General features: G+C 41.1%; 1 protein-coding gene across 1 annotated transcript in view; it reads left to right on the top strand.

Moving 5' to 3' along the window:
* The window catches only part of STAC (SH3 and cysteine rich domain), a 112,452-nt gene that overhangs the window by 28,774 nt on the left and 57,377 nt on the right, over nt 1–26,301 (top strand). Inside the window, exon 2 of the mRNA XM_084620785.1 lies at nt 1,628–1,904. Within this exon, the coding sequence (XP_084476911.1) occupies nt 1,628–1,904 (277 nt within the window). The remainder of the gene's footprint in view (nt 1–1,627; nt 1,905–26,301) is intronic.

Here is a 26,301-nt window from a genome sequence, read left to right as displayed (position 1 = left end):
AGGAGTTATCTACATGGAGGCTCTGGCATCAAAGCATCCTGCAGAACTTTTAGTGTGCAGTTGCAGAGTGAACAGCAGGCTAGTGTGCTGTATGTTCACACCCGGGCTTGCCACACATGAAGCCTCCAAGTAGAAGTCACTAGTGAGAAAAAGTTAATTACATTGAAGGGTGTAAAACAGGAGTGCCGAGAATTTTACAACAGAGCAACCTGGACTGTTGGTAACCTGGAGAGCTGAGCTAAGGCAGTGGACCCTCCTTGCATGTTCATCGGACCAATGGAATTGACCATGGAGAAATATAGGAAAAGAGCCTGAGTATCCCTTGTGCCCGTTCCTATGGCTGCCTGGTGTGGAGATGAGGCTATCTCCCATTCATAACAGGGGGATACACCATTTTATGAAGCCTCTGGCCACTAATATCTGCTACAGGCTTCATGATTAAAAACAAAAAATAGGAGCAGAGGTGGAAAGTGGTTATAACAGAGCTCCAAGTCCACTACATCAGGTCTCGTGCCAGGATTACAGACCTGCGCCTGCACTTTCAGGAAAGTATGTAAGCTCATTCCCTTCCATTAATTTGAATTATCACTTCCAATCGCCATTGTTTCCAGGGTAAATAGTTTCTAGTCTAAACAAATGCTCTTAGTTAGCACAGACAGACTCTATGTGGCATGGAAAATTTCAAGAAAGAAAATAAGGCCCAGCATTGCTGTAGTTGAAATAATACTGTGTGATAGGCAAAATGGACATGCTGTATGTCAGAGATAAATGAACATGAAAGGAGATGCAGTTTAGGTTTTCCCAGCATGCTTTTCTTTCCCCTGACTGTTTGCCCTCTTTAGACTTCAGAGCCTGTCAAATCTGCCAACTTCTGTAACTCACACCACGATAGGTACCAGACCTCACCCACTGCCCTTCATAGCACTGCTAATTCTTTGCGGGAGCACTAGTGCCAGCCTGAATTACCGGAAAATTACACAGACATTCTGGTCAAACATATAGTGCTGTAACTCTTGATCTTCACTAATTTTTATTTTTAAAACCAGGATTTCTAGGACAAAACCCAGTAAATATTGTATCTGTTTCCACTGAATTGTAAAGGAAGACATTTTAAAAAATACATAATCTACCTCACTGAATTCATTCCTCTTCCAGCATCCTTTAGCAGCTGTTCTTGAAATAGCGTTACCTGCCACTCAAGGACCGTATGCCATAGGTGTATGGCACTTTAATTTCTGTAAGGCTTGAACACACAGGAGCATATATTCTCTCCAGGATGTATGTGTATAACACTCTGTAATGACTTTGTTGTTGTACCTATTAAGAAGGCAGCAACAGAGTTGTTTGTTAGAGCCTACAGGAGTAATGAGTTTTCTCCTTGCAAGCTCTTTTCTTAACTCTCAAGTTGCTAGTTGGATTTTGGAGTGGATTATGTAGCTCACTGGAGTGGAGTCATTACATTGCAGTCCCATCAGTGGGATAATCCATTCCCAACATACTGTTAATATCAGTGGGAATTTACATGTACGCACAAAGTTGATGATACAGCTAACAACATGACCCTGACCAACTGTGTGTTTTTAAAAAAAAAAACAAAGTGATCAACTCTTCTGTTGTTGCATTGCAGCTCCAGAAACTGAAAAGATCGCTCTCTTTCAAGACCAAAAGCTTACGGAGTAAAAGCGCAGACAACTTTTTCCAGAGGACGAACAGTGACGTGAAATTACAAGTTGATTTGCTGCCTGAGGTGAGCACCAGCACCGGCCAGCTCCCCAGCTCAGAGAGCCGGTCCTCCACACCTATCAAACTCCAACAACAGGCAGAAAGCAATCAGGTTCATGTTTTCCAGGAGCACATCTTCAAAAAACCCACTTTCTGTGATGTCTGCAACCACATGATTGTTGGTAAGAATTATTTTGTTTGTGCGTGAGAGACAATATGCAGAGTGGCGTTCCCAGACCATATGTGACCACAGAGATGTTCTTGACGGTACTAGTGCAAAGGAACTTGGGCTGGTGATCCATACCAGCCAGCCCATTGACATGATCGTGAGCTCCTTGATCTCACACTTTAAGCTGTGTAGTTAACATCAGTTGCAGCTTGACCCAAATAACAGATGTCTCCCCATGATGACACACATAGGTATCACAACTCAGAAGCTATGGAGCCAAATTTTGCCCTGTTGGGGTTTGATGAACATGGGTTCCTATTGGCTGTACTGCTAGAAAATATGGTAAAATGTCATTCATTTTAATGAATCAAATAGAATGAAAGTCCCACACTATTTCACTGCATTCCAAAGTGTTAATTACTATTCTGATTCACCCTACAGAGATTATGTGTAAATTTGCCCAAGTGTGGAGGCTTGCCACACCAGCTTTGCAATAGGGCTGCAGAAGAAGAGAGAGAGAGAGGGGTGCAGGCAGGATGGTGGCACAGAGACTGCATCCGCTGCATGTCATTGGGAGGGGGTCCATGCCAGCCATCAATAGGCCAACAGGGAGGCTGTTATTCAAGAATGTTGGCTGGCATACTCGGTGTTACAGATGATTCACTTCACCTGGGATGATTATTCTCCCACAGACGATGATGTAAAGCAGGAGCAATTCCATTAAAATCAATGGAGTTATACTACTGTAAAAGTGAGTAAGTGAGAGGAGAACCGGGCCCATGTTATTCCTCAGGAAAAATTAGAGTGGAGCAGTGAATACTTTCATGTAAAAAAAGTGACACACTTCCTTAGCTCAAGTATTAGACAGAAACCTGCAGCAGCACCATGTTCTTCAGCGTGGTGACAGGTTTCAAAATGCCAGGTTTGATGTAAGAAAATACGTTTGTTTTCTGAGCTGTACGTTGGACCAGTGTAAACTGGTGTAACTCCATGGAATTCGGGGAGCTGATGTGGATGTGGCAGAGCTGATAAGGATGTGGCACCTTATATGTTGTGAGGGTCTCTGGCTCTCTTATCTAAGGATACTAGTATGCTGTTTTTTTTCAGTTGGCGGCATTGGTCCTGTCTTAGCTAACTTTTCCAGTGTTCCTGGGACCTGGAGCCGTCCTGCAGAGTTTTTAAATGGATGGTGAGTCTGCAGAAGACAAGACTGTCCAGGACTTCAGCTGTATTTAGTGATATTCCTATTGTGATGTTCCCCAAAGGTACTCAGGGTCATAAGGCACCTCACCACTACCTGTCCTTAGCATGAAGGAGTCTTGTCTGTGCCTGCTGTGGGTCAGCTCCCTGAAACCACCAATCTCTGGCAGCACAAGCACTGCCTTCCAAGCCTCTGCAGGTCTTGCTCTCTTTGTACAGGTAGCGATAGGCAAACACCACCTCCCAAGTTCTCAGAGCATTACCTGCAGTGTCTAACCCTTTTTCCAATGAACACCCATTGAATTACCTAGGCCTGCTGTTCCCAAAGGAACAGCGCACACCAGTTTGTAAGATTCTACTCAGGCCCTTCACTTTCCTTAACACCACAGCACTGAGATGTATTTATGGTGAAAATAAGAATAAATTTATTATCAAAGAAGAGAGATTCCAATGATGGAGAGTAAGAATATTGGAAACAAATGGTTACATACAAAACAAAATCATAACATGCTTTTGAGAGACTTCAATGAATTAACAGATTAACCTTCTGTCTAAAGAAGCTTATCTCTCCCAAAGTCTTCTCAACCACGCCTGGTTGGGACCCCTCTTTTGCAAAAGAAATTTGCTGTCCATTTACTTCCTTGGTGAGGGATGCCCAGGCATCTCCTTTGTCTTCCTGCTCCCCCAAATATACTCAAACAAACCTTTGATGTTCATCTCAAGATATCCCGGCAAGCCTTCCGTACCTCCTTGTGGAAGAGGTTCTTGGGTCACACCTATACTAAAAAGGAAGCCTCTGAATTTAAAATGTATTTTAAATAAAGTTTAAATATAATGTGGCAGTTGAAGACAGTGCTGCTTGCTGATCTTGGGCATACAGGATCTGGGGACAGGTCATCAAGTACTATTATATATAAGGTATATAGCCTTAAAAAAAATCTTTAGAGGAGGAGAATAGTTTCCTGTTTGAGATCAGAGGCCAGGAGGATGGGACAGAGTATTAACACCACGGAATACTAGAGACCTAGAGCAAAAGAAGTGTGGTTGGTGTGGGTCTGATTGAGGACAACAGGTTATTTAAACCTAACAGGCCAATGTGGATTTGATCTCAAGTATTAGTTTAAACAATGTATACAGCTGAGAATATAAGCTCAGAACAACTTTGCTTCCCACTGTTCACATTTTTAACTGTCTCTCACTAATGCTGTGAACGGTGTACATTAGTAAGACTGAAAACCAATACAATTCCAAAATATTATTGCTCTAGGTAGGTGGGGCCTACTCCCTGCAGCAAGCGCAGCTCCCACAAGTCAAGTTCTTATACACCCTTTGCCTTTTTTCAGCTTCCTTTATGACACAATTTAAACAGGCAAGGCCTGGAGCACAGCAATACTACAAAACATCAGTTTGGCCCTACCTGCATCCTGAGCTGGATATTCCCAGGGCTTCCCCTTGAAGGGCTTCCTAGCCTACACTTTAGCCCTTTTGCTACAGAAAGAAACCTTTTATCCCTGCTGAGTTGAAGCTAATGTGACCTACTTTCTCTGGCTGCCTGGAGGAGTCAAGTGAATAGCTCAGACCTCTGCTATGCAGCTGTTGCTGCATCTTCCGCTTGAAGGTGCAAGGCAAAGGTGTTCTGTGTTTATTTTACCACATTGTACTCTACAGTCTAGACACCCTGTAAAGTGACATATGGAACTGCTTCTCATACACAAAGTGCTGCTCTATTACAGCAGTCCCCTCCATCTCTTCTTCCCATAGCCATGTCTGATTTTATAGCATTGTATTATGGACTGCATGTGGTAACTGAATATTAATATTTGATATAGCTCAATTACTCCCGATAAGCTGTGTAACTATGGGCCATAGGGCTGTTGAAACAAAACAGGCAGTTTTTCAGGAAATCTCATCGTATTTCCTGCTTCTAAATGAAATAGCTTGTGCCAACCCATTTCTGCCCTGGTCAGTTGTGATTCTGAATTTTCATTGTAATAACATAACACCTTTTATTCCTTCCATTCATATTTTCCATCAGCTGTGATATTTAAGGGTAATGAGCGTATGGCTTAAAATTCTTTATTGATTGGAGTGAAGGGAAAGGCTGAAATATGTTTTGAAGACTTGTAAAGGTCACTGAGAGAAAGAGTCCAGGAAAATCTCCGCTTGGCTTCAGATGGTTTGATTTTTTTTTATTTTTTTTTTTTGTCATCCAGAAGGATTCCAGGCTCACCTTAAATGGAGCACTGATCTATGAACTGAACAGCACAGTTGAGTATGGTGCTGAATGATGAGCTCTGCATAGCATGATCTTCTGTCTTGCCAGTGTGTCAAAATCTTACTGTAGCTTAAGAGCTAACAAGAAACTTACAACACAGACAGCAGGCTCTCTATGTTGCTCTTTTCACTGAAGGCAAAATTAAAACAATGGAACATGAAACATCATTATCCTACAGAAAATGTGCACATCACATCCCTCTTTGTCATCAAGTACAATGACCCCAATTCTGCCTTTCAGTGTGGGCTCTCTTATTGTCTGTGTTCTTTTTACAGATGTCAAGTCAGGAGATAAAGGTCAAATACATATAACCGGTTCCAATATACAGAAGAGGATGGGTACAATGAAAAGCTACTCTAGTGCTTTTCATATAGTGCATCCCAAAATGCATTACAACCCATTCAAAAGCACCCAAAAGGTAAAATTCCTATGGAAATGACCAAGACATGGAACAATAATATGCTTTAAGCTTGGCCTTAAAGATGGGAGGCCAAGTGTTGCTCTCAGCTTTTTGGGTGCAATTCCCTTGTGCTAGAGTTGCAAAAGGAGGATTTGGCACAGAAGCAGTTGCTGCCTGTCAGACCAAACAAGGGAGAGCCTTCCCCATTCAAGGGAGCACTACAGGATAACGGGAGCTCCCATCTTAAGGCAGTTTCTTGCAGTAGTACTTTGAGGATGTCTATACTGTAATAAAACACCCATGGCTGGCTCATGTCAGGTGACTTGGGCTTGCTGATCTTAGGCTGCAGAACTATAAAGTTGCAGTGTAGATGTTTGGGCTCAGGCTGAAGCTTTACTCTGGGACTCTCACCCTTCATGGGCTCCTAGAGCCCAGGCTCCAGCCTGTGCACAAATGTGTACACTGCCATTTTATATCACTGTACCCCGAGCCCAAGTCAGCTGACACTGGCCAATCATGAGTGTTTAATGGCAGTGTAGATGTACCCTTAGAGACCAGCTGAATTAAAAAAAAAGAAAGAGAATTTCTCTCTCTAACGGCAGCAATGAGGAAGGTTGAAACTCAAATATCTGTAGGTTTGAAGAGGTTTCCAGAGCACAGAAGACTTTTACGTGCATGTGTGTTTGAGTGTATTTGATTTTACTGAATTGAGTTCCAACTTATCAGAAGCTTCTGCTACAGACTGAAATAAAAGAACAGGAGGAAAATAAGATGAACTTCAGGCCATGTTAAGAACATAAGAACGGCCATACTGGGTCAGACCAAAGGTCCATCTAGCCCAGTATCCTATCTTCCGATACCAGGTGCCCCAGAGGGAATGAACAGAACAGGCGAACACCAAGTGATCCATCCCATCGCCCATTCCCAGCTTCTGGCAAACAGAGGCTAGGGACACCATCCCTGTCCATCCTGGCTAATAGCCATTGATGGACCTTTCCTCCATGAACTTATCTAGTTCTTTTTTTAACCCTATAGTCTTGGCCTTCACAACATCCTCTGGCAAGGAGTTCCACAGGTTAACTGTGTATTGTGTGAAAAAAAACACTTCTTTGTTTGTGTTAAACCTGCTGCTTATTAATTTCATTTGGTGACCGTAGTTCTTGTGTTATGAGAAGGTGTAATAACACTTCATGACTGGTGTGGAGAAAGTAAATAAGGGTTTTATAGACCTCAATCACATCACTCCCTTCATCGTCTCTCTTCCAAGCTGAAAAGTCCCAGTCTTATTAATCTCTCCTAATATGGCAGCCGGTCCATACCCCTAGTCATTTTTGTTGCCCTTTTCTGAACTTTTTCCAATTCCAATATATCTTTTTTGAGATGGGGCGACCACATCTGCATGCAGTATTCAAGATGTGGGCATACCATGGATTTATATAGAAGCAATATGATATTTCTGTCTTCTTATTTGTCCCTTTCTTAATGATTCCCAACATTCTGTTTGCTCTTTTGACTGCCGCTGCACATTGAGTGGATGTTTTCAGAGAACTGTCCACAATGACTCCAAGAACTCTTTCTTGAGTGGTAGCAGCCAATTTAGATCCCATCATTTTGTATGTATAGTTGGGACTATGTTTTCCAATGTGCATTACTTTGCATTTATCAACACTGAATTTTATCAGCCATTTTGCTGCCCACTTTTGAGAGATCCTTTTGTAGCTCTTCACAGTCTGCCTGGGACTTAACTATTTTGAGCAATTCTGTATCGTCTGCAAATTTTGCCACCTCAATGTTTACCCCTTTTTCCAGATCATTTATGAATATATTGAATAGGACTGGCCCCAGTACAGACCCCTGGGGAACGCCGCTATTTACCTCTCTCCGTTCTGAAAACTGACTATTTATTTCTACCCTTTCCTTCCTATCTTTGAACCAGTTACCAATCCATGAAAGGACCTTCCCTCTAATCCCATGACAGCTTACTTTGCTTAAGAGCCTTTGGTGAAGGACCTTGTCAAAGGCTTTCTGAAAATCTAAAGTCTATTTTCTACTAGAAAATCTAGTACACTGTATCCACTGGATCCCCTTTGTCCACATGCTTGTTGACCCCGCCTCAAAGAATTCTAATAGATTGGTGAGGCATGATTTCCCTTTACAAAAACCATGTTGACTCTTCTCCAACAAATTATGTTCATATTTGTGTCTGACAATTTTGTTCTTTACTATAGTTTCAACCAGTTTGCCCAGTACTGAAGTCAGGCTTACCGGCCTGTAATTGCCAGGGTCACCTCTGGAGCCCTTTTTAAAAATTGGCATCATATTAGCTATCCATCAGTCATTTGGTACAGAAGCTGATTTAAATGATAGGTTACAGAGTACAGTTCTGCAATTTCACATTTGAGTTCCTTCAGAACTCTTGGGTGAATGCCATCTGGTCATGGTGACTTATTCCTGTTTAGTTTATCAGTTTGTTCCAAAACTTCCTCTAATGACACCTCAATCTGGGACAGTTCCTTAGATTATCACCTAAAAAGAATGGCTCAGGTTTGGGAATCTCCCTCACATCCTCAGCCGTGAAGACCGATGCAAAGAATTCATTTAGTTTCTCCACAATGGCCTTCTTGTTCTTTAGCATCTCGATCATCCAGTGGCCCCACTGGTTGTTTAGCAGGCTTCCTGCTTCTGATGTACTTTCAAAAAGTAATAGCAATGTTTTTTGAATCTTTGGCTAGCTGTTCTTACAAATTCTTTTTTGGCCCTCCTAATTACGTTTTTACATTTCATTTGCCAGTGTTTATGCTCCTTTCTATTTTCCTCACTAGGATTTAATTTCCACTTTTTAAAGGATGCCTTTTTGCCTCTCACTGCTTCTTTTGCTTTGTTGTTTAGCCACGGTGGTGCTTTTTTTTGTTCTCTTACGATGTTTTTTAATTTGGGGTATTACATTTCAGTTGAGCTTCTATTATGGTGTCTTTAAAAAGTCTCCATGCGGGCTAGCAGGGATTTCACTTTTGGCCCTGCACCTTTTAATTTCTGTTTCACTAACCTCCTTGTTTTTGTGTAGTCCCCCTTTCTGAAATGAAATGCTATGGTGTTAGGCCTCTGTGGTGTTTTCCCCGCTACAGGAATGTTGCATTAAATTATATTCTGGTCACTATTACCAAGGACCCTGTTCTACGCAGAGCTTTGGGAGTTTCTTCCCAGTTTTTGTTTCTTATCTCCTATTTCACTTGTTTGAGGCAGAATGTGATAACTCAGCTCCATATCAGGTGAAGGAAAAAGTCTGTCAGCATTTAATATCTAAGCACCAGCAAAGACAGGAACTGTAAATGTAATGTCATGTCAGAAAAAAGAAACTTAAAAACGATAGGGTGATCAAAACCACATGTCCTCTCTTTTCTCTAGTCTATGGAGTGTCATCACTCATCACTGTAGTACTTTGCACTTAGCAGAAAACATGGTGTCAGTACTTCACACTTAGAAGAAAACATTGTGTATTTAAAAAACCCTGCTCCATCTGTGGCCCTCTTCTAAACATTTTACTCATTTATGGGTTCATGTCCCGTAATGACTCAGATGGCAAAAAAAAATCTTATTTTCCACACATTCCATGCAGACTGCATGTAGTTAATACATCCTGTCTAAGGCAAATATAAATGGTATATCAAGAAATTAACCCAACTTGTTTTTAAAAATATCTGACATGAAAATAAATCTGTTTAGAAATGTATTTTCAGTGTTCCCAGTCAGTAAATAGCCATTCATTTCAAACAACCTTATAACAAGTTATTTTCTTTAATGGTTAACACAGCAGTTGACTTTCACTACTCACCTTAACTCTGATCCATAACCTCCACCCACCTTATGGTGATATGTATATTACAACAGCTATAAATCCATGAATAACTAATTTTCATTAAATCATTGAATATAAATTAAAGCAATAATACCTTCTGGATAGATGTTTGTTCACCCTGGCCTTCATAAGGCCACTGTGAGGATTTAGGGGGTATTCTGGGATCAGCAGCCCATATAATAGATAGTGAATTCAGATCTTGCAAAAACGGGAAGTGGACAAGGCAAATGATCTCTGTCTGCCTAGATGCTGATCATCTGTGACATATCCATTCACGGCTGGTCCTGTGACTGCAACAGTCCTAATCTTATGTAGATTTTTACTACTCTGATACTCACCTTTGTCACTTGAGAGATAGATTACTGCCGCATACTCTCCTTGCAGAGTTATTATAACTTTCTCCAATTTGGAAAAAACAACTTTATTTTATTTTTCCTGTGGAAAAGTTTTTTTAAAAGAAGAATAAAACTGGAGGGGGTTGGAGGAGGAGAGACAGAAAAAAATCACAACGTTTTAATAAAGTGCAATACAGAATTCATGCATTTGTAATCCTATTTATCCCTCCAACAATAAGACAGCGCACACTGACAAGCCAAACTCAGATGCAGTGTAAGCAGGTATAACTCAATTGCACTGAGGTTAATGGAACTGTGGCCATTTATACCAAAGCTGAATGTGGCCTCCGTCGTCAAGGCTTTGCTATGAAGCCTTCAGTTGAAAAGACATGGGTTTGATTTTTTAGTAGTGGGGGGGGGGGAGTTTGCTACATATAGTATATGTTCAGTTGCTTGGGGTTTTTTTCTGTTTAAGTAATTGACCTAAAGGATGTATCGCTGATGAGAAACTCCTAAGCTATGTGCATTACCTGGAGTACCTTTGACTGCTTTTTCTGAAACTGAAGTACTTTGTAACCAGAAGTGTGCACATGGAAAAATCCATCACAGGATTCATGTGCACTAGGGTTCGTGCCTCAGAATTAGGATATAGTACTGAGTTTTATCTCTGTTGAATTAAAGCTTCCTAATTGAAGGCTCAATGTGGCAAACTGTTTGCGTGCCTGAGTAGTCCCCTAAAGCCAATGGCCAAGATTGTTCTTTTTGAGGAGGAACCTGCAGGAGTGGAGTTTGGTGGAGGAAATCTTTGTGGGGAAAGTTTATAGGAACAGCACTGAAACTTGGAAGGTCCGAATGAAACCAGGCCATTCACAGAGAGGCTCTGTGCCATCACATGAGGTTTGGGCCCAGCCAGAAGTGCCAGCTGGCTCCTTTCCAGGGCCACTTCTTGGCTGTGATAGTTCCTAAGACTCCTGTGAGACTCAGTGCAAAGAATAATCCCGCTTGTGACTGTATTAACTTTTTCACTTGATCTTTCAGGCTCAGCGGAAAAATGATGTGCATTGCCCTCCTTCTGTGCTCACTCCCAGTCTCTCTTCAGCCATGTCTACACTAGCGCTTACGTCAGCAAAACTTTTGTTGCTCAGGGGTGTGGAAAAAACACTCCCCCCCCCCCCCCGAGTGACATAAGTTTTGCCAGCATAAGCGCTTGTGTGCACAGCACTATGTCGGTGGAAGAGCATCCCAACACAGCTACCACCACTCACTGAGCTGGTTTTATTATGTCGATGGGAGAGCTCTCTCCCATCGGCATAACAAAGTGACGCAAGCAATCTTACAGCAGCACAGCTATATTGGTACATCGGTGCTGCTGTAAGCGTGGACGTGGCCTTCTTCCCAGTCTCCACACTATCCCCCAGCACAGACTCTGTTCTAGGGGAGTGGGAGGAATATTGCCACAGACGTTGATTAAACCCATTTCTATACAGAATGGGGGAGATCTGCATCTGACTGTTCTACTCTGTGAGGGTATAGGAGGCACGATCAGGCCCAATGGATCTACTGGTGTGAGTAAAGGCTTAGAGGATTGAGCCATAGTCTTCCGTTCAAAGGGTATCATAGATATTATTATTGCAAGAGGACAGAGTAATTCCCTTATCCCTTTAGGTGTATTTTCAAAAGCACCTGGGAGAATTAGGTGCACACTCTGCCAAACTCCCATCAGAGGCACTTTCTTCATTGAGACACTCTTGAAAATCCCAGCCTCCTGTTTACTTTAGCTTCATCTCGTCCCTTCTGTGAAGAGCTGGTGGGAAACCGACATGAAACACTAGGAAAAGGTGGCAGCAGAACTTGGTATAAAACTGTAACTTAAAAATCCTTGTTAGCTTGAAATTAATATTGTAACAGGCTGTGACTTTTTTGTTAAAATTGGCGATTAATAAGTACTAACCCCTACCATTGATAATGTAACACAGTTAAATGTAGCGCTAGTTATACTGGAATAGTTCATAGGCAATCAGCTGGGCCTTTTGTAATATAGCCATGAAAGAACAGTAATTGATTCCAGCCCTGTAGCTATCTCTCCTGTTGGTTTTAAGAGTGCCCAGTGATATCCAGCCATAAATCTGTAAAGAAACAGAGGAATGTACAGCACCTCTGTGTGAAATTAATATTTCTCTTTGGTAGTAGGGATCTAAGCATACTTTAAAGTGAATACTGAAAAGCAAATATTGGGTCTGTTTATCCTTTGGGAGGACTTGCTCCTCTGAGATGAGGTTAGAATTTTATCTTTAAATTGGAAGATCAGGGACTGTTTAGCCTAGAAAAGAGCTTGGAAGCCCACTTCAAATTCTAATTTGTCCTTGCAAGGCACCAAGCATAGCTCACATTTGTAACTTTATTATTTTTAACTGACTGTAAATTTTAGAAAATTAATGTGTTTAATCTCCAGTTAGACACTTTCAAGCAGCTGGGTAAAGTTTGTTGCCTAGCAAACGGGAAGGTGGGCAAAACTTTCAAAAGTACGTTGTCAAGGCACTTTGAACCCAGACTACTTGTGAAACCACCACTACCACTGAAACAATTCTCACTAAATGCATTTTTGCTCAGTAGCGACATTGCCGCATCGAGCAGTACAAACAGAAGAATGTGGGGAGAAACTGGACTTCAAATGCACCACTGGGCAGGGTTGGGCGGGGCAGGGGGAACCATTTTCATAAGAATTGGTAAGTACTTTCCTGAGGTGAATACAGCTGTCAAGCGTGACTCTCATCTAACTGACCTTTTTAGAAAGCACTTTATTTTTCTACCTCTAGATCTGTCTTTGTAGGCCATCTAAATATTGCAATTATATAGATGACTGCATTTGCCACTTGCTTGGTAAGTGTGATGTAGGACCAAGTCAATGGGAGTTCCACCTTAAGGACTGCAGGAACCATAAAGTAAGGAAACTAATGGAGCTGCTTTTTCAAGAAAGTAAAATGTTGCATACATCAAGGATGGCAAAAGCGCCCCACACAGGAAGCTACAGCATAGCTTGTGGCTATCGTTATCGTTAATACAGTAGCTTGGCTTGGAGATGTGATGAACCTAGGAGCCAGCATTCAGCACTGCATGATGGGACCCATTGCTACTCTGGGCCATACTGTCATATTACAAATGGAAGTGGATGTTGTGTTCCTGACAACTCGTCAATATGGATCCTACGTTGGAGAAGTTGAGGTGCCCCAATATAAACAAACAATGAAGTCTTTGCCTCCTTTGACACAAGTCTATTTTATATGTGTGGGTGCAGGGGATATTCTACACCTGCTGACACCCCAGCCTGACATTCATGAGGACACACCAGAGAGCTGATGCTTACGACTAGATTATGAATAATTTTTTCTGCAAACAGACACTCTGATTACAGCGTGTCTATGGCTAGGAGGTTCCCTGGTTATCTGCACGAGGTAACTTGGAAACCAAATATTTGGTCACTACCTGAAGAGCATAAGTCTAGGGGTACGTCACCATTGCAATTAAGAACCCATGGCTGGCCTGTGCCAACTGACTCGAGCTCATGGGCTCAGGGCTAAGGGGCTGTTCAGTTGTAGTGTAGACATTCGGGCTCAGGCTGGAGCCTGGACTTTAGGCCCCTGTGAGCAGGGAGGGTCTTGGAGCCTGGGCTGCAGTCCAGGCCCAAACGTCTACACTGCAATTAAACAGTCCCTTAGCCTGAGTTCTGCAAGCCCAAGTCAGCTGGCAAGGGCCAACTGTGGGTGTCTAATTACACTGTAGACGTACACTATGTTTCTTATCTCAGCTCTAACCACAGTTCTGTCTCATGACATTTTGTGCTATGACATTCATTTCATTGACACCAATTATTGTAAAAGGAACCCTATAAATGTAACTCCCTGTAAATGAATTTTATCTGGGAGAACTCAAGTAAAGCTTCAGGTTTCACTGAGATCCTCTTTGAGGTGCCTTTGGCAGAGTTATGCTCATTTGGTCAAGGGTGAACTTATCTTTACAGTGTAAGCAACACAAAAAAATAAATTTTGGACTCAAGTTAAAAACCAGGAATTATTTGCAGAAAGTTTTAATCAAGTAACTCTGAATAAAGAGTTAACTGATCTGTTTGCAGCCAATTCATGAAAAGAAAAGCAAAATTCATCAAGTAAATGATTCATTAGGAGCTACTGTAGAAAGTGATCCTGAGCTCTCTGTGTGAAACTGTGTTGGGAGCAGAGCAGCGGCAACTGTGTAGGGGCGGCCAGAGTCACACAGCTAGCCCAGTGAAGGATGGCTTGAGGGTACTGGGTGGGGACGTGGTGGAACACACCTTACTTCTCTCTTTTTAAAAGGACTCACTTGCACCACCTGCTTAATCCCTGTTGCACACCACAGAGTACACCCTGGAGTAGTGGATATCATCTTCCCCCAGCAGCATCTATGAAGCAGTGTGTGTGTGTGCAAGCACGCATTGCAAGACTCAACTTTACAGCCACGACCGGTGTTTCCATAACAGATGTAACTGCCTCCCTTGTTGATAAACTCAGTAGCGAGGTTATGGACTGAACGTATGTGAAGATGCCAGCTGGTCCTTCGTTCCAGGCCAGGGTTGAGGCATATTCAGTGGCCAGTGTACAATACAGCAAACTTCCATATCTAGGGTTGTTGATGCAGCACCTTTCACCAGCACTAATGTGTCTCTCACACACACACACCAAGGACAATGACACATGAAAAGCTCAAAATAGATCCTGCGCTGCTCTAGATCTTTTAAGAATCATCAGGTATTTGCGTAAAGGAGAACAGCTTGCAGTCCTCTTTAAGCATGCACACAGAATAGTTCCCTGGAGCTTGCCAGGAAGAGAGAGGGTATTGTTAGCAGCAGTATGGGGTGCAATCTGTGTACATGCTTACAGGTGAATACTGATGTGCTGCATGCTATGGGATGTCTTAAAATTACTGACAGGGGTCAGCAGTCATCTTCTGGTTTGTTCAGCATGAAAGTTCATATTTACCCTGTTCTGATCCACCTGTAGCCATAGGTGATACTGGCAACCACTGAGGGTAACACATGTGAAAGGGCACCAGAAAAGAGGGCACAGGAATGCTGTATCTGAAGGTGCAGCAGATTTGAGTCATCCTGTGAAAAACATTTGTTGTCTGGCTCCAACAAGACTCCACTGTTTAGAGGTGCTTTGCATCCAACAGCAAGATCCTTCCTTCTCCCGCAGGCCCTTTTGGTTAACTCCCTTTGAAACATCATTGCAGCTAGTCCTCTGGGGCACCTTTGGGAGAGTAAGCACCAAATCCATTTATTGTCTAGGACTGGGAATTTCGAAGGAGCCTACGGGGATTAACTGAATTTGAGAGGGATTTGGGTACCTAACTCCCTTAGGTTCTTTTGAAACTCCCAGCCTTGAGCTCTGTCGTACCTAAGGAGAGAGAGCTCTGTTCCCATTCTGAGTGGGAGCTTGCTTGTGTTAATAGCATTTGTTATCATTAGGGATGGATACAGCCCAAACTTCACCCCTTTCTACAAATCAAACCTGAATTTTTGTAAGGTTCTGATTGGTTCAGATAAACTCCTTTGCTGATTTCCAAAAGCCAGCCCCTCAACAAGTCCCTTTCTGAAACATACACACGTCAAGTCCTGTTACGTTTTAAGTTATGCTGTTGGGGACTGGCTCACCTGATCGACTCCACTGGATCCTAAATACAAGCCACTAGATTACAACTCTCTCAATTTCCTTCCCTGTCTCTAGTACACTTAGGCCTTGTCTAGGCTTGGGATTTAGCTATCAGACCAGAAACTGGTATATTTGCTGTCGTGCAAACCCCAAGCATAGAGAAGGAAAGCCACAATTTGCACAGGTTCAGCTTACTCCAGCTTGAATCCAGGGTAAACTCAACCAATGCAAATCATGACTCTTGAAATCTACATCTGGAGTTTGCAGCAGGGCAGCTACTGAACACTGACTGAAGGCTATTCCCAAATATATACAAGGTTTTAGTTATCTGGCTGAACTAATGACCAAAGCCTATGACATATAATGACATTTTTATTTACCATTAAAATTATCTTGCTCCAACGATTGACCCAAAGGAAGAAAAGTTCCTTTTACATGCATTGCAGATATGGAGTGAAACCCTGTATTCGTCATGTGAAAAAGATCTTTCCAGCAAATGAGAGGCTTTCCTCTTTAAAAAAAAATTGATGTCCTTTGCAGCTACTGTGTAGAGTTGTTTTTAAGCTATCACTGCTGTATTGAGTAAACCATAGATCCAGGACCAAATTCTATTCAAAGGTTGTAACTGATGGCAGAGTTTACCTATTTCTGTGTCCAACTCTTAATATGAGAGCTGGTCAGAAATTTTCCAATTAAATGTTTTTCTGTTGGAAAACACTATTTCATCAAAACCGAAACTTTCTGTAAGTATCAATTTCAACAAAATTTTGTTTAAAAAAAAGTTGAAATGAAGCATCTCGATAATTACTACTCCATTTCAAATGATTTTTCATTTCAAAATGACTTTTTGCTTCAAAATGTATTTCATATTATTAAAAAAAAGTAGGGCTCTTGATTAATCACAATTAACTCACGCGATTAACTAAAAGAAATTAATCATGATTAAAAAATTAATCGCAGTTTTAATTGCACTGTTAAACAATAGAATACCAATTGAAATGCATTAAATATTTTGGATGTTTTTCTACATTTTCAAATGTATTGATTTAAATTACAACACAGAATACAAAGTAGACAATGCTCACTTTATATTGTTGTTTTTTATTACAAATATTTGCACTGTAAAAATGGCAAAGAAAAGAAATAGTATTTTTCAGTTCACCTCATACAGGTACTGTAGTGCAATCTTTGTTGTGAAAGTGTAACTTACAAATGTAGATTTTTTTTCTACATAACTGCACCTCAAAAACAAAACAGTGTAAAACTTTAGAGCCTACAGGTCCACTGAGTCCTATTTCTTGTTCAGCCAATCGCTAAGCAAGCAAGTTTGTTTGGAAATAATGCTGCCCACTTCTTGTTTACAATGACACTTGACAGTGAGAACAGGCATTTGTATGGCACTTTGGTATCTGGCATTGCAAGGTATTTACGTACCAGATGCACTAAATGTTCGTATGTTCCCTCATGCTTTGGTCACAATTCCTGAGGACATGCTTCCATGCTGATGATGCTCATTAAAAAAATAATGCATTAACTAAATTTGTGACTAAACTCCCTGGGGGAGAATTGTATGTCTCCTACTCTGTTTTACCCGCTTTCTGCCATATATTTCATGTTATAGCAGTCTTGGATGGTGATTTGACAAAACGCAAAGAAGGTGCCAATATGAGATTTCTAAAGATAGATACACCACTTGACTCAAGATTTAAGAATCTGAAGTGCCTTCCAAAATCTGAGAGGGATGAGGTGTAGAGCATGCTTTCAGAAGTCTTAAAAGAGCAACACTCTGATGCAGAAACTAAAGAACTTGAACCACCAAAAAAGAAAATCAACCTTCTGCTGGTGGCATCTGACCGACTCAGATGATGAAAATGAACATGCATCGGTCCACACTGCTTTGGTTGGTTATCAACCAGAACCTGTTATCGGCATGGACACATGTCCTTTCGAATGATGACTGAAGCATGAAGGGACATATTAATCTTTAGTGCATCTGGCACATAAATATCTTGTGATGCCAACTACAACTTAGTGAATGCCATGTGAATACCTGTTCTCGCTTTCAAGTGACATTGTGAACAAAAAGTAAACAAACTTGTTTGTCTGAGCAATTGACTGAACAAGAAGTAGAACTGAGTGGACTTGTAGGCTCTAAAGTTTACATTGTTTTATTTTTGAATGCAGGGTCTTTTTGTACATAATTCTACATTTGTAAGTTCAATTTTCATGATAAAGAGACTGCACTATTGTACTTGTATTAGGTGAATTGAAAAATACTATTTCTTTTGTTTTTTACACTACAAATATTTGTAATCTAAAATAAATATACAGTGAGCCCAGTACACTTTATATTCTGTGTTGTAAGTGAAATCAATATATTTGAAAATGTAGAAAACATCCAAAACTATTTAAATAAATGGTATTCTATTATTGTTTAACAATGCGATTAATCGCGATTAATTTTTTAATGGCTTAACATCCCTAAAAAAAAGTCAAAATCAAAATGAAATGCTTCAAAATGCATCAGCTGACCCAAAACAAATGTTTTGAAATTTTGAAATAGCTGAATTTCCTGTGAAATGGTTCCTGTACAGCTCTACTAAATATGATCCTTGGGGTTATCTCACTCAGGGCCAAATTATGCCCACCTGTACACACCTGTGGCTTCAGCTCAAGTCAGTTAGAGCTGAATGTGCATACAAGAGCAGAATTTGGCTTCAGATTAGAAAGTTGCTTGTAGCCAGATTCTGAGAGCGGCCTGAACATTAGGCGTGTGTGTGTGTAGTTATCCTCTGCTGCTGCTTTCTGGGCAGCTTCTGTAAAATGGGGGAAAGATGGAGGGAGGGAGAGGTTGCAAAAGTGAATCCGATATCTGTCTTTTCATTTGGCCTGCTCCAGCATCAGCTCTGCTGCTCTGTCTTCATTAACCAAGTCCAGGTACACAACAGAGAAGTTGGGTTAACAAATTAGTGTTCGTGCCACAAGAGGAAACAGCCAAAGCTTTAAGAAGTTTGGAACAGCAGAAGCCCAGAGGGCAATCAGCTGTTTACATATCAAGTTTTTTTTTAAGTAAGCAACTATTTTATAGTCAAATTGTCTTAATCCTTTGGCACACAGCATTGTCTTTCACTTCAGATTCATTGGTAATGGAGTGCCACAAGCAAGAAAAACGTCAAACGGTTATTAGCAGAACAGAGGGGATGAAAAATCCCCTAGCTATGATGGACTCAGAGCAGATTGTTCTTCTATTTCCCAGCCTGGGGTTTCTTTCCCCCTTTTCAGCATAGCCAAAGTACTCCTCTACCTTTTGCACCTTCCAGGTTCTTAGTCATGGGTTGTAGACCTCAGAGATTGCAGGTTTAATACAGATAAGCATCTGAACTTTTGAGAACCTTATCTCACAAAACACTCAGGAGCCACTTTGTTTTTTTAGTCAGGTGTCCGTTTCTGCAGATTTGAAAAGACAGGTCAAGTAACTTGTGCCTACAAAAATAGAGACCATTATCTGAAAATCTGGCTTCCCAAATCAAAAATCTCTTTTTGATCTAGGAATTGAATTGTAAATCTCATTTGATTGGACTTTATTTGCCCAAACTTAGCCCAAACCCTTGGCCTGTGCTGGTCCTTACTTGGGCCACTGGTCCAGGTTGCTGCTTCTCCTGTTCTTTATTCTGTTCTGGTCAGGTTCTTATACCACCCTCATCGCCAAAGTGTCTGAGTGCTTTCCAGAAGTAGCTCTCCCCTTTTCTGCTTTTTATCCTCCAAGGGAAATCTTCTATAGGAAGTTTTTTTTTAATTTAATTATTTAACATCTACTGTAATATATGTGGTGGTGACTGAAGTAAAGACACTGAAATCTGTATTTAGGCATCCAACATTGCCTGATTTGCATGAGCAATCCAGGTACTCAGCCGCTCTGAAAATCAGGCCACATGCTTAGGTTGTGTCTGTTGAGGAAACCCAGCTTGAAAATATTGGCCCAAATTTGGCTTCTCCTGTAGTACCCTGTAGTGTTTTTAAAGCTGTGTTTGGGTTGGTTATTTTATCTGAGCCACTTTTCCCCATTAAAAATATTGTTTCATATGTATTGCTTTTTGCCATTTAGCAAGTTGCAGCAGAGGTGATAAATCTGAATATTAGTACTGTGCTGCTTTAGGCAATTTTTATCTGCCTTTCAGACAAAACAACCAACCCTCTACAAAGTTCTGTTGTATATGGCTTGCAAAGAGCTCACCTGACACTGGCAATCACTGTTTTGCAGAGGAGTAGTTGCTATTGAGACATCAGTGCCAGTTTGTTTAAAATACAGTAAATTAGAGATGATATATTGCATTTCTTTTTTGGCTTCAATAATACATTTGGCTGTTAATTTATTTATCATGTTGCTCTTGTGTCGTAACCAACATTTAGATAATCTTCAGCAAGAGGTGATATTTTAAGAAATGTGGTGGTGGATATCCTTTCAAGGACAGAAGTAGTTAGCAAAGCTGCTGAATATTTGATAAGTGAATGCTGGGAGAACTCTTGCTTTATGTTTTCACTGTGAGGCAATCAGCTCATCATCTTCATAACGTTAAAAGCCCTAGAAAATTCGCCCTGGTACAGAAGGCCAGTGTGCCACTTAAACTCTATTTCAAGGATCGATTCATGACCTAATGACTGAGTAATAGTGTTACTGCTGTAGACATTACAGAGCTGAATTACAGATGGGACAAGTGTTCTCACCAATGCACGTTGGAGAGAGAAAAATAAACTTACGTGTGACACTTTTACTGGTGAAGGGTTTTTTTTCAGGACCAATCCCTGAAGAAAAACTTGCCTGTTCATTCATTTTGTCCTTACACAGTATTTCTAAAGAAAGCTCTGTCACTGAGAAGTCGCTTCTAATTTTATGCTCTGTTTTGCAGCCTGCCTGCATACAAAGGAACTCGTTTCTTTTTCCCATTCTATTTCTACATGTTAAAAATACCTATGTGAAATTTTTAAGCAGCTCTGGATGCATGGGAACTAAAAGTGACTCAAGCAGAAATGAATTTCCTGCTCTAAAACGTTAACATCCTATCTTCTGCTGATTGATACACTGCTAATATATTATGCTCAGGGAGGTTTGTACACAGTTTGACACTATATTTCACGATTCATTGAAAAGAGTGATTTCAAGGCTATGCTGGAGCTCTCTTTCCTTAACAACCAACAAAAATGTAAAAAGAAAAAGAAGAAAAGAGAGTAAAGGTGTAAACTTAACAACACGTCAAAGTCAGACCAATACTGTCACTTTTTTAAGGCAGATCACTATAAATAAATTCTTTGCCTCCTTTCATTACTCTCTATTTTTAAATTATATGTAGAGGTTTTTAAATCCTCCATCCTACTTATCTGCTCTTCACATCTGGAACAAACTAGAAGGCTTCTGTGGTGAAATGCTGCACACAGCTATATACTGTATTCTCAACCCCAGCTTTCAGGGCACACCTCTAAACTCCTATATTCATAATACTGGCCCACATGAGGGAGCGTCTCTAAATTATAAACGTCCACAAACATATCTCTACATCTTCCCTGTGACACTCTGTACCTTGGGGGAGCACCCTGTAACCCCCATCTTCCTCATTTATATAGGAGTGAGCTCCCTGCGCTCTGAAAAACCACCTCCACGAGGGGTGTAGCTCCCAGCGCTCGGGCACTGTTTACACTGACGCTTTACAGGGCTGAAACTTGCTGCACTCAGGGGGGTGTTTTTTCACACCCCTGAGCGAGAATGTTGCAGCACTGCAAAGTGCCAGTGTAGACAAGCCCAGTGACATGGCTTGTATTTCAAGCATAAAAAGCAGTTTCTTACCACATTAGTGATGTCGTGATTGATCCTCTCGTGCTCGTTGTTTGCACTTCTCAATTCCGAAATGACCCTCGTGGATCTTCTGTAGTATTTTGGAGGGGCTGGGGGGGGCGGGCTCATTGGAATTCCAACCTTGCCTTTGAAAATCACCCATCTATCACAGTAAGTTCATGTCTGCAGTTCCAATACTCTCTTATATTTGGACAGCAACTGCTTATTTCCTCAGGCCCCCCTTTATCACTTGTTTAAGGATACCCAACAATAGATCTTTCTCCATTTCTCCTCTTATTTGTTTTAGTTTCCTGATAGCTACAGGAATTGAATTCACATAGGCTTTCATCTCTATCTCTAAAGTCTTCTCTGGTTTGGTAGTGGGAGTCACTGCTCTGCTCTGAAAGTGCATCTTCAGTGAATAACCAAATCATACTTTTGCAGCTTTATCATCATTCTTTGAGGTAAGGTACTATACAGTCATTTAGAGATTTGCTAAATAATGCTATCAGGGACTTGCAGTCCATTTCAACTTCCGCTGTCTGAAATAAATATACTGATTGAATCTCTCACAGGCAAACAATATTCCTAAAAGCTCCTTCTCAATCTGTGAGTATCTGCTTTCTCCCTCAGTCAGTGATTTGGATGCATATGCCACTGGTTGCCAAGAATCTTCATGCTTCTGTAAAATCACTGCACCTAACCCAGACCGTGAGACATCTGCTGAAATTTTAATAAGCCTTCCTGGTGCATAGAACTTCAGCACTGGTTCTTGTATCAGTTGTTGTTTTAAGCCTTTCCATGATTCCTCTTGTTCTGCACCCCCATACCATTCATTTTTATTCTCTAAAATTATTCTCAAAGCTTCTGCTTTGGTAGATAGATTGGGTATGAATTTTACAAGATAATTAACCATTCCCAGAAACCACTGAACATCTTTCTTTGACTGGGGAGGTGGCATCATTTCAATGGCTGAACTCTTCCTCTTACCAGGTTTTATACCTTAGTTGGAAATAATGTCCCCAACAAAAGCCAGTTCTGTAAACCCTAACACCCATTTCTCACTATTTAGTTTGAGGTTTGCATCTCTAGTTGCATCCAAAACTTCCTGACATCTACTCTCACGCTCCTTTTTCATTGAGCCCCAGATGATGAAGTTATCCATTGAGGTGTCAACACCAGTAATATGTTCACAGATCATATGTATGGATTTGTGGTACACTTCTGGTGCTAAATCTATGCAAAAGGGTAAGTGTAAGAATCTGTATCTTCCAAATAGGGTATTAAATGTGCATAGTTTTGAGCTTTCTTCAGTTAATTTTAGCTGCCAAAAACCTGAGGATATTTACTCAATTTACTGAAATATTGATCATTTGCAAATTGAGCCATAACCTCTTCTCTGGTTGGTAGTTTGAAATGTTCTCTTTTTTTAGACTTGTTGAGGTCTCCTGGCTCTAAGCATCTGTGTAGCTGGCCGTTAATTTTCTCCACAATGACTAGGGAGCTCACCCATTCCGTTGGCTCCTCAATTTTTTGTATTACTTGCATCGCTTCCATCCTGGCAAGCTCAGCCTTGAGTTTACTATGGAGTGCAAATGGCACCTTTCTACATGGGTGGATAACTAGAGGGACCTGTTTGTTTATCTGGATTGTATGTTCACCCTGCAAGCAATCCAACCCTTGAAACAGATCATGGTACTCCTGAATGAGTGCTTCATAGCCAGGTTCAGTATGGCCTTGTAGTGAGAGCACCTGTTTTACCAGATTGAGTTTTTCACATGCACCAAGGCCTAAAATTGGTGTCACCTCCTTTGGCACTATAATGAACAGGAGTCGTACATGGTGTTTTTATGGTTGATGCTAGCAATGTACCTCTCCTTGACTGGTATATTTGTTCCCGAATAACCAGTTACTTTTATTTTTGTTGTTCCCAGTTTTGGTCTTATTTTCAGTTTCTCATAATTTTATTTAGATAGAATATTAACCCGAGCTCCTCTGTCCAGTTTCAGTGGAATAATTGTTTCATTCAGTTTCATGGGTAGTATCCAGTCCCTCTCATCAGGACTGCTTGATCCCAGTATGTCTATGAAAAACTCCTCAACCAGGTTGTCTTCAACTGAATGCATTTATCTTTTCTGCATTTGGGATCTGCAGCATTTTGCAAAATGTTTATTTTTCACACACTGTTTGGGACGATCCTGTGATCCACACCTTCCACATTCAGTCTTCCCCCTTGCAGTGGTTTTTGTACTGAGTGGTTGCACTTTTTGATTTTACCTATTCTGGCTATATTCTTTTGTACTCAATACATGGATAACCCCTTCTGATAAATTCAGCTCTTTGACTTGCATATTCGCAGTTTTTGCTGCCCTGCATATCTGGAGAGCTCTTTCTAAAGTTAAATCTCCTTCAAGGAGTACTGTCTCTCTTAACACATTGTCTTTAATGCCACAAATGACTCTCTCTCCAACTAGATACTGTCTGCTCACCGAAGTCACAGGTTTTACTGACAGGTTTCAGAGTAGCAGCCGTGTTAGTCTGTATTCGCAAAAAGAAAAGGAGTACTTGTGGCACCTTAGAGACTAACCAATTTACTGACTTTCCTTAATTCTGTGACATATTGCTCTATGGTGACATCAGTTTTTTGCACGCGTGTAAAAGATTTGTGCCTCTCAAAGGTTTCATTCCTTTTTGGCATGCAATGTTCCTCAAATTTAGTCAGCGTTTTACTTAACTTCATGTTTTCACCTTCTTCAAACTTAAAATTGCTATAAATAGCCAATACTTCCTCCCCAACAACAGGCAAAAAGATTGATTATTTCACTTTATCATTTTTCTCCTCTGGCCCTATGACTGCTAAATACAGTTCAGATCTCTGTCTGAATTTTTTCCAGTCCTCTGCAGCATAGCCTGACTGGAATTGCAGACTGGATGGAGGTTGCAACACAGCCATTTTTGGCTTTTTTCCCCTTCATAAGCTAGTCAAGCTACTATTGTGCTCATACAATACATACAAAAGCTTTTGTCCTTCTCTGACTGCTGCTCCACATGTTCCCGGTGCCTCTGCTTTCAGTTGCAAACACAGGCGTTAACTTCAAAATGACTGCAGTTTCCGTCTCATTCAGCACGTCTGACACCATGTAATAATCTTGGGGTTCATTAAACAACAAAAACTGTGCAGGAGAAAGGAATAAAACTTTTAATAAAACAAACTAGAGAGCTTCTGTGGTGAACCGCTATGCACAGCTCCACTGTGTTCTCAACCCCAACTTCCAGGGCATATCTCTAAATTCCTATGTTCGTAATGCTGTCCCTTATGAGAGAACATCTCTAAATTATTATCTTCCACTAACATACCTCTACCACACTGCACAGGTGTGTGTCCTGTTGAATCTAAACTGTGCTAGCCGGCCTCAGAAAATATTGTGGAATGGTGGCTACTTCCAGCCTTCACCCAATATTTCAGCCAAAGAGTTTTTAATCAACCCAGGGATAGATTCAAGCTAAATGGGGGCTGGAGCAATGAATTAAGCAAGGCCTTTAAATGGATTGCATTTTCCCCCAGGGAGTGCTTTGCATATTTCTTGAGCAGATGGGGAAGGAGAGACTGTCTTTCCTCTTCTACACTAGCACCAAATGTTTCCAGTTTAGGGCACTTCTTTGGAATGCAGGGCCTGGATATCACAGTGCTGCCTTGATCAGTTATTGAATAAATACTATGCACAGGGGGCTAAATTCAACCCTAGCATATCTCCACAGAAGCTGATTTAGTTAAAACAAGGCCAAATTTGGCCCAAGATCTATTTTCTTTAGATATCCAAGAGCATCTCCCATTCTTACTGAGTTAAGGAAAAAATGTGATTACACAAGGTCATAGAGCTAAACGTCCTGTATCAGCCCTCAAAGTAAAGTGCCTGACAACTAGAGCCACCACTCTTTATATTGCTGTCAAATCGGCATGATGTTCAAGATTCATTACCATGCATTTGTTTACTGAACAGAACAAATGGCTGCAGAGAGGTGAGTGCCATTTCTGGCTTGAGTTGCCCTCCAGGCAGATTTCAAGTCCATTTTGTTAGAAAGGAATGACAGGAACTACGCCTCCTCTGAAGCAGTGAAAGCAGCCAACCACATCTGAAGCTCAGTGCATGCTGGAGAGTCCCCGTATGCACATGAGCACAGTAGATTCACACAGAGCAGCAGCGTTTGCTCGGTTTCTTCTGAAAATGAGTTGTATGTTTCAGTATGTGACAGCGTAGTTATATTTGTGCTGAAGCTTGGCTCTTTTTCACAGACCTGGTCCCAGTTCAAAGGGGAAAACCTCCTAGCGTCTCTCCTTAGTCCTAACTGATCAAGGTCCTGATTCTCCTGTACCAAATAACTCTCAGTGAATTCTCTCTCTATCTCTCACGCACCCTCACCCAACACATAATATATTTACCTTCAAATAGCCATTTATAATCCAGCTATTCCCAAATACTAGATTCTATGTTTTGTTTTTGACTTTTTTCAGGTTGGAAAACTTTTGCTCTTTCTCAGTGGCTCCCAAGCTGATAACAGTCTTAAAACAACAGCTACAAAAAGCCAACCTACCCTGTTGTGGATAGCTCTGTTCATGAGTTTACTGACTGAGCAAACGATGGCGGGACGGGGTTGTTTGATTACATGTATTTTCATCCTCTGGGGTGCAGATTATTTCCCTGCAGCACAGTGTTTGTCCATATGTTGCATATAGGAGAGACTGAGAGAGAGGCCCGGGCCAGAGATCTAGGATTAGTCAAATATCGCCTCTTCTCCCAACCTTGATACGCAGCTATGGTTAGATGTTCTCTT

This window comes from Lepidochelys olivacea (assembly GCF_965140295.1).
Source record: "Lepidochelys olivacea isolate rLepOli2 genome assembly, chromosome: 2".
Lineage (NCBI taxonomy): Eukaryota > Metazoa > Chordata > Testudines > Cheloniidae > Lepidochelys > Lepidochelys olivacea.
The sequence above is the reverse complement of the archived record's forward strand: the minus strand, read 5'-3'. Positions and strand labels throughout refer to the sequence as shown.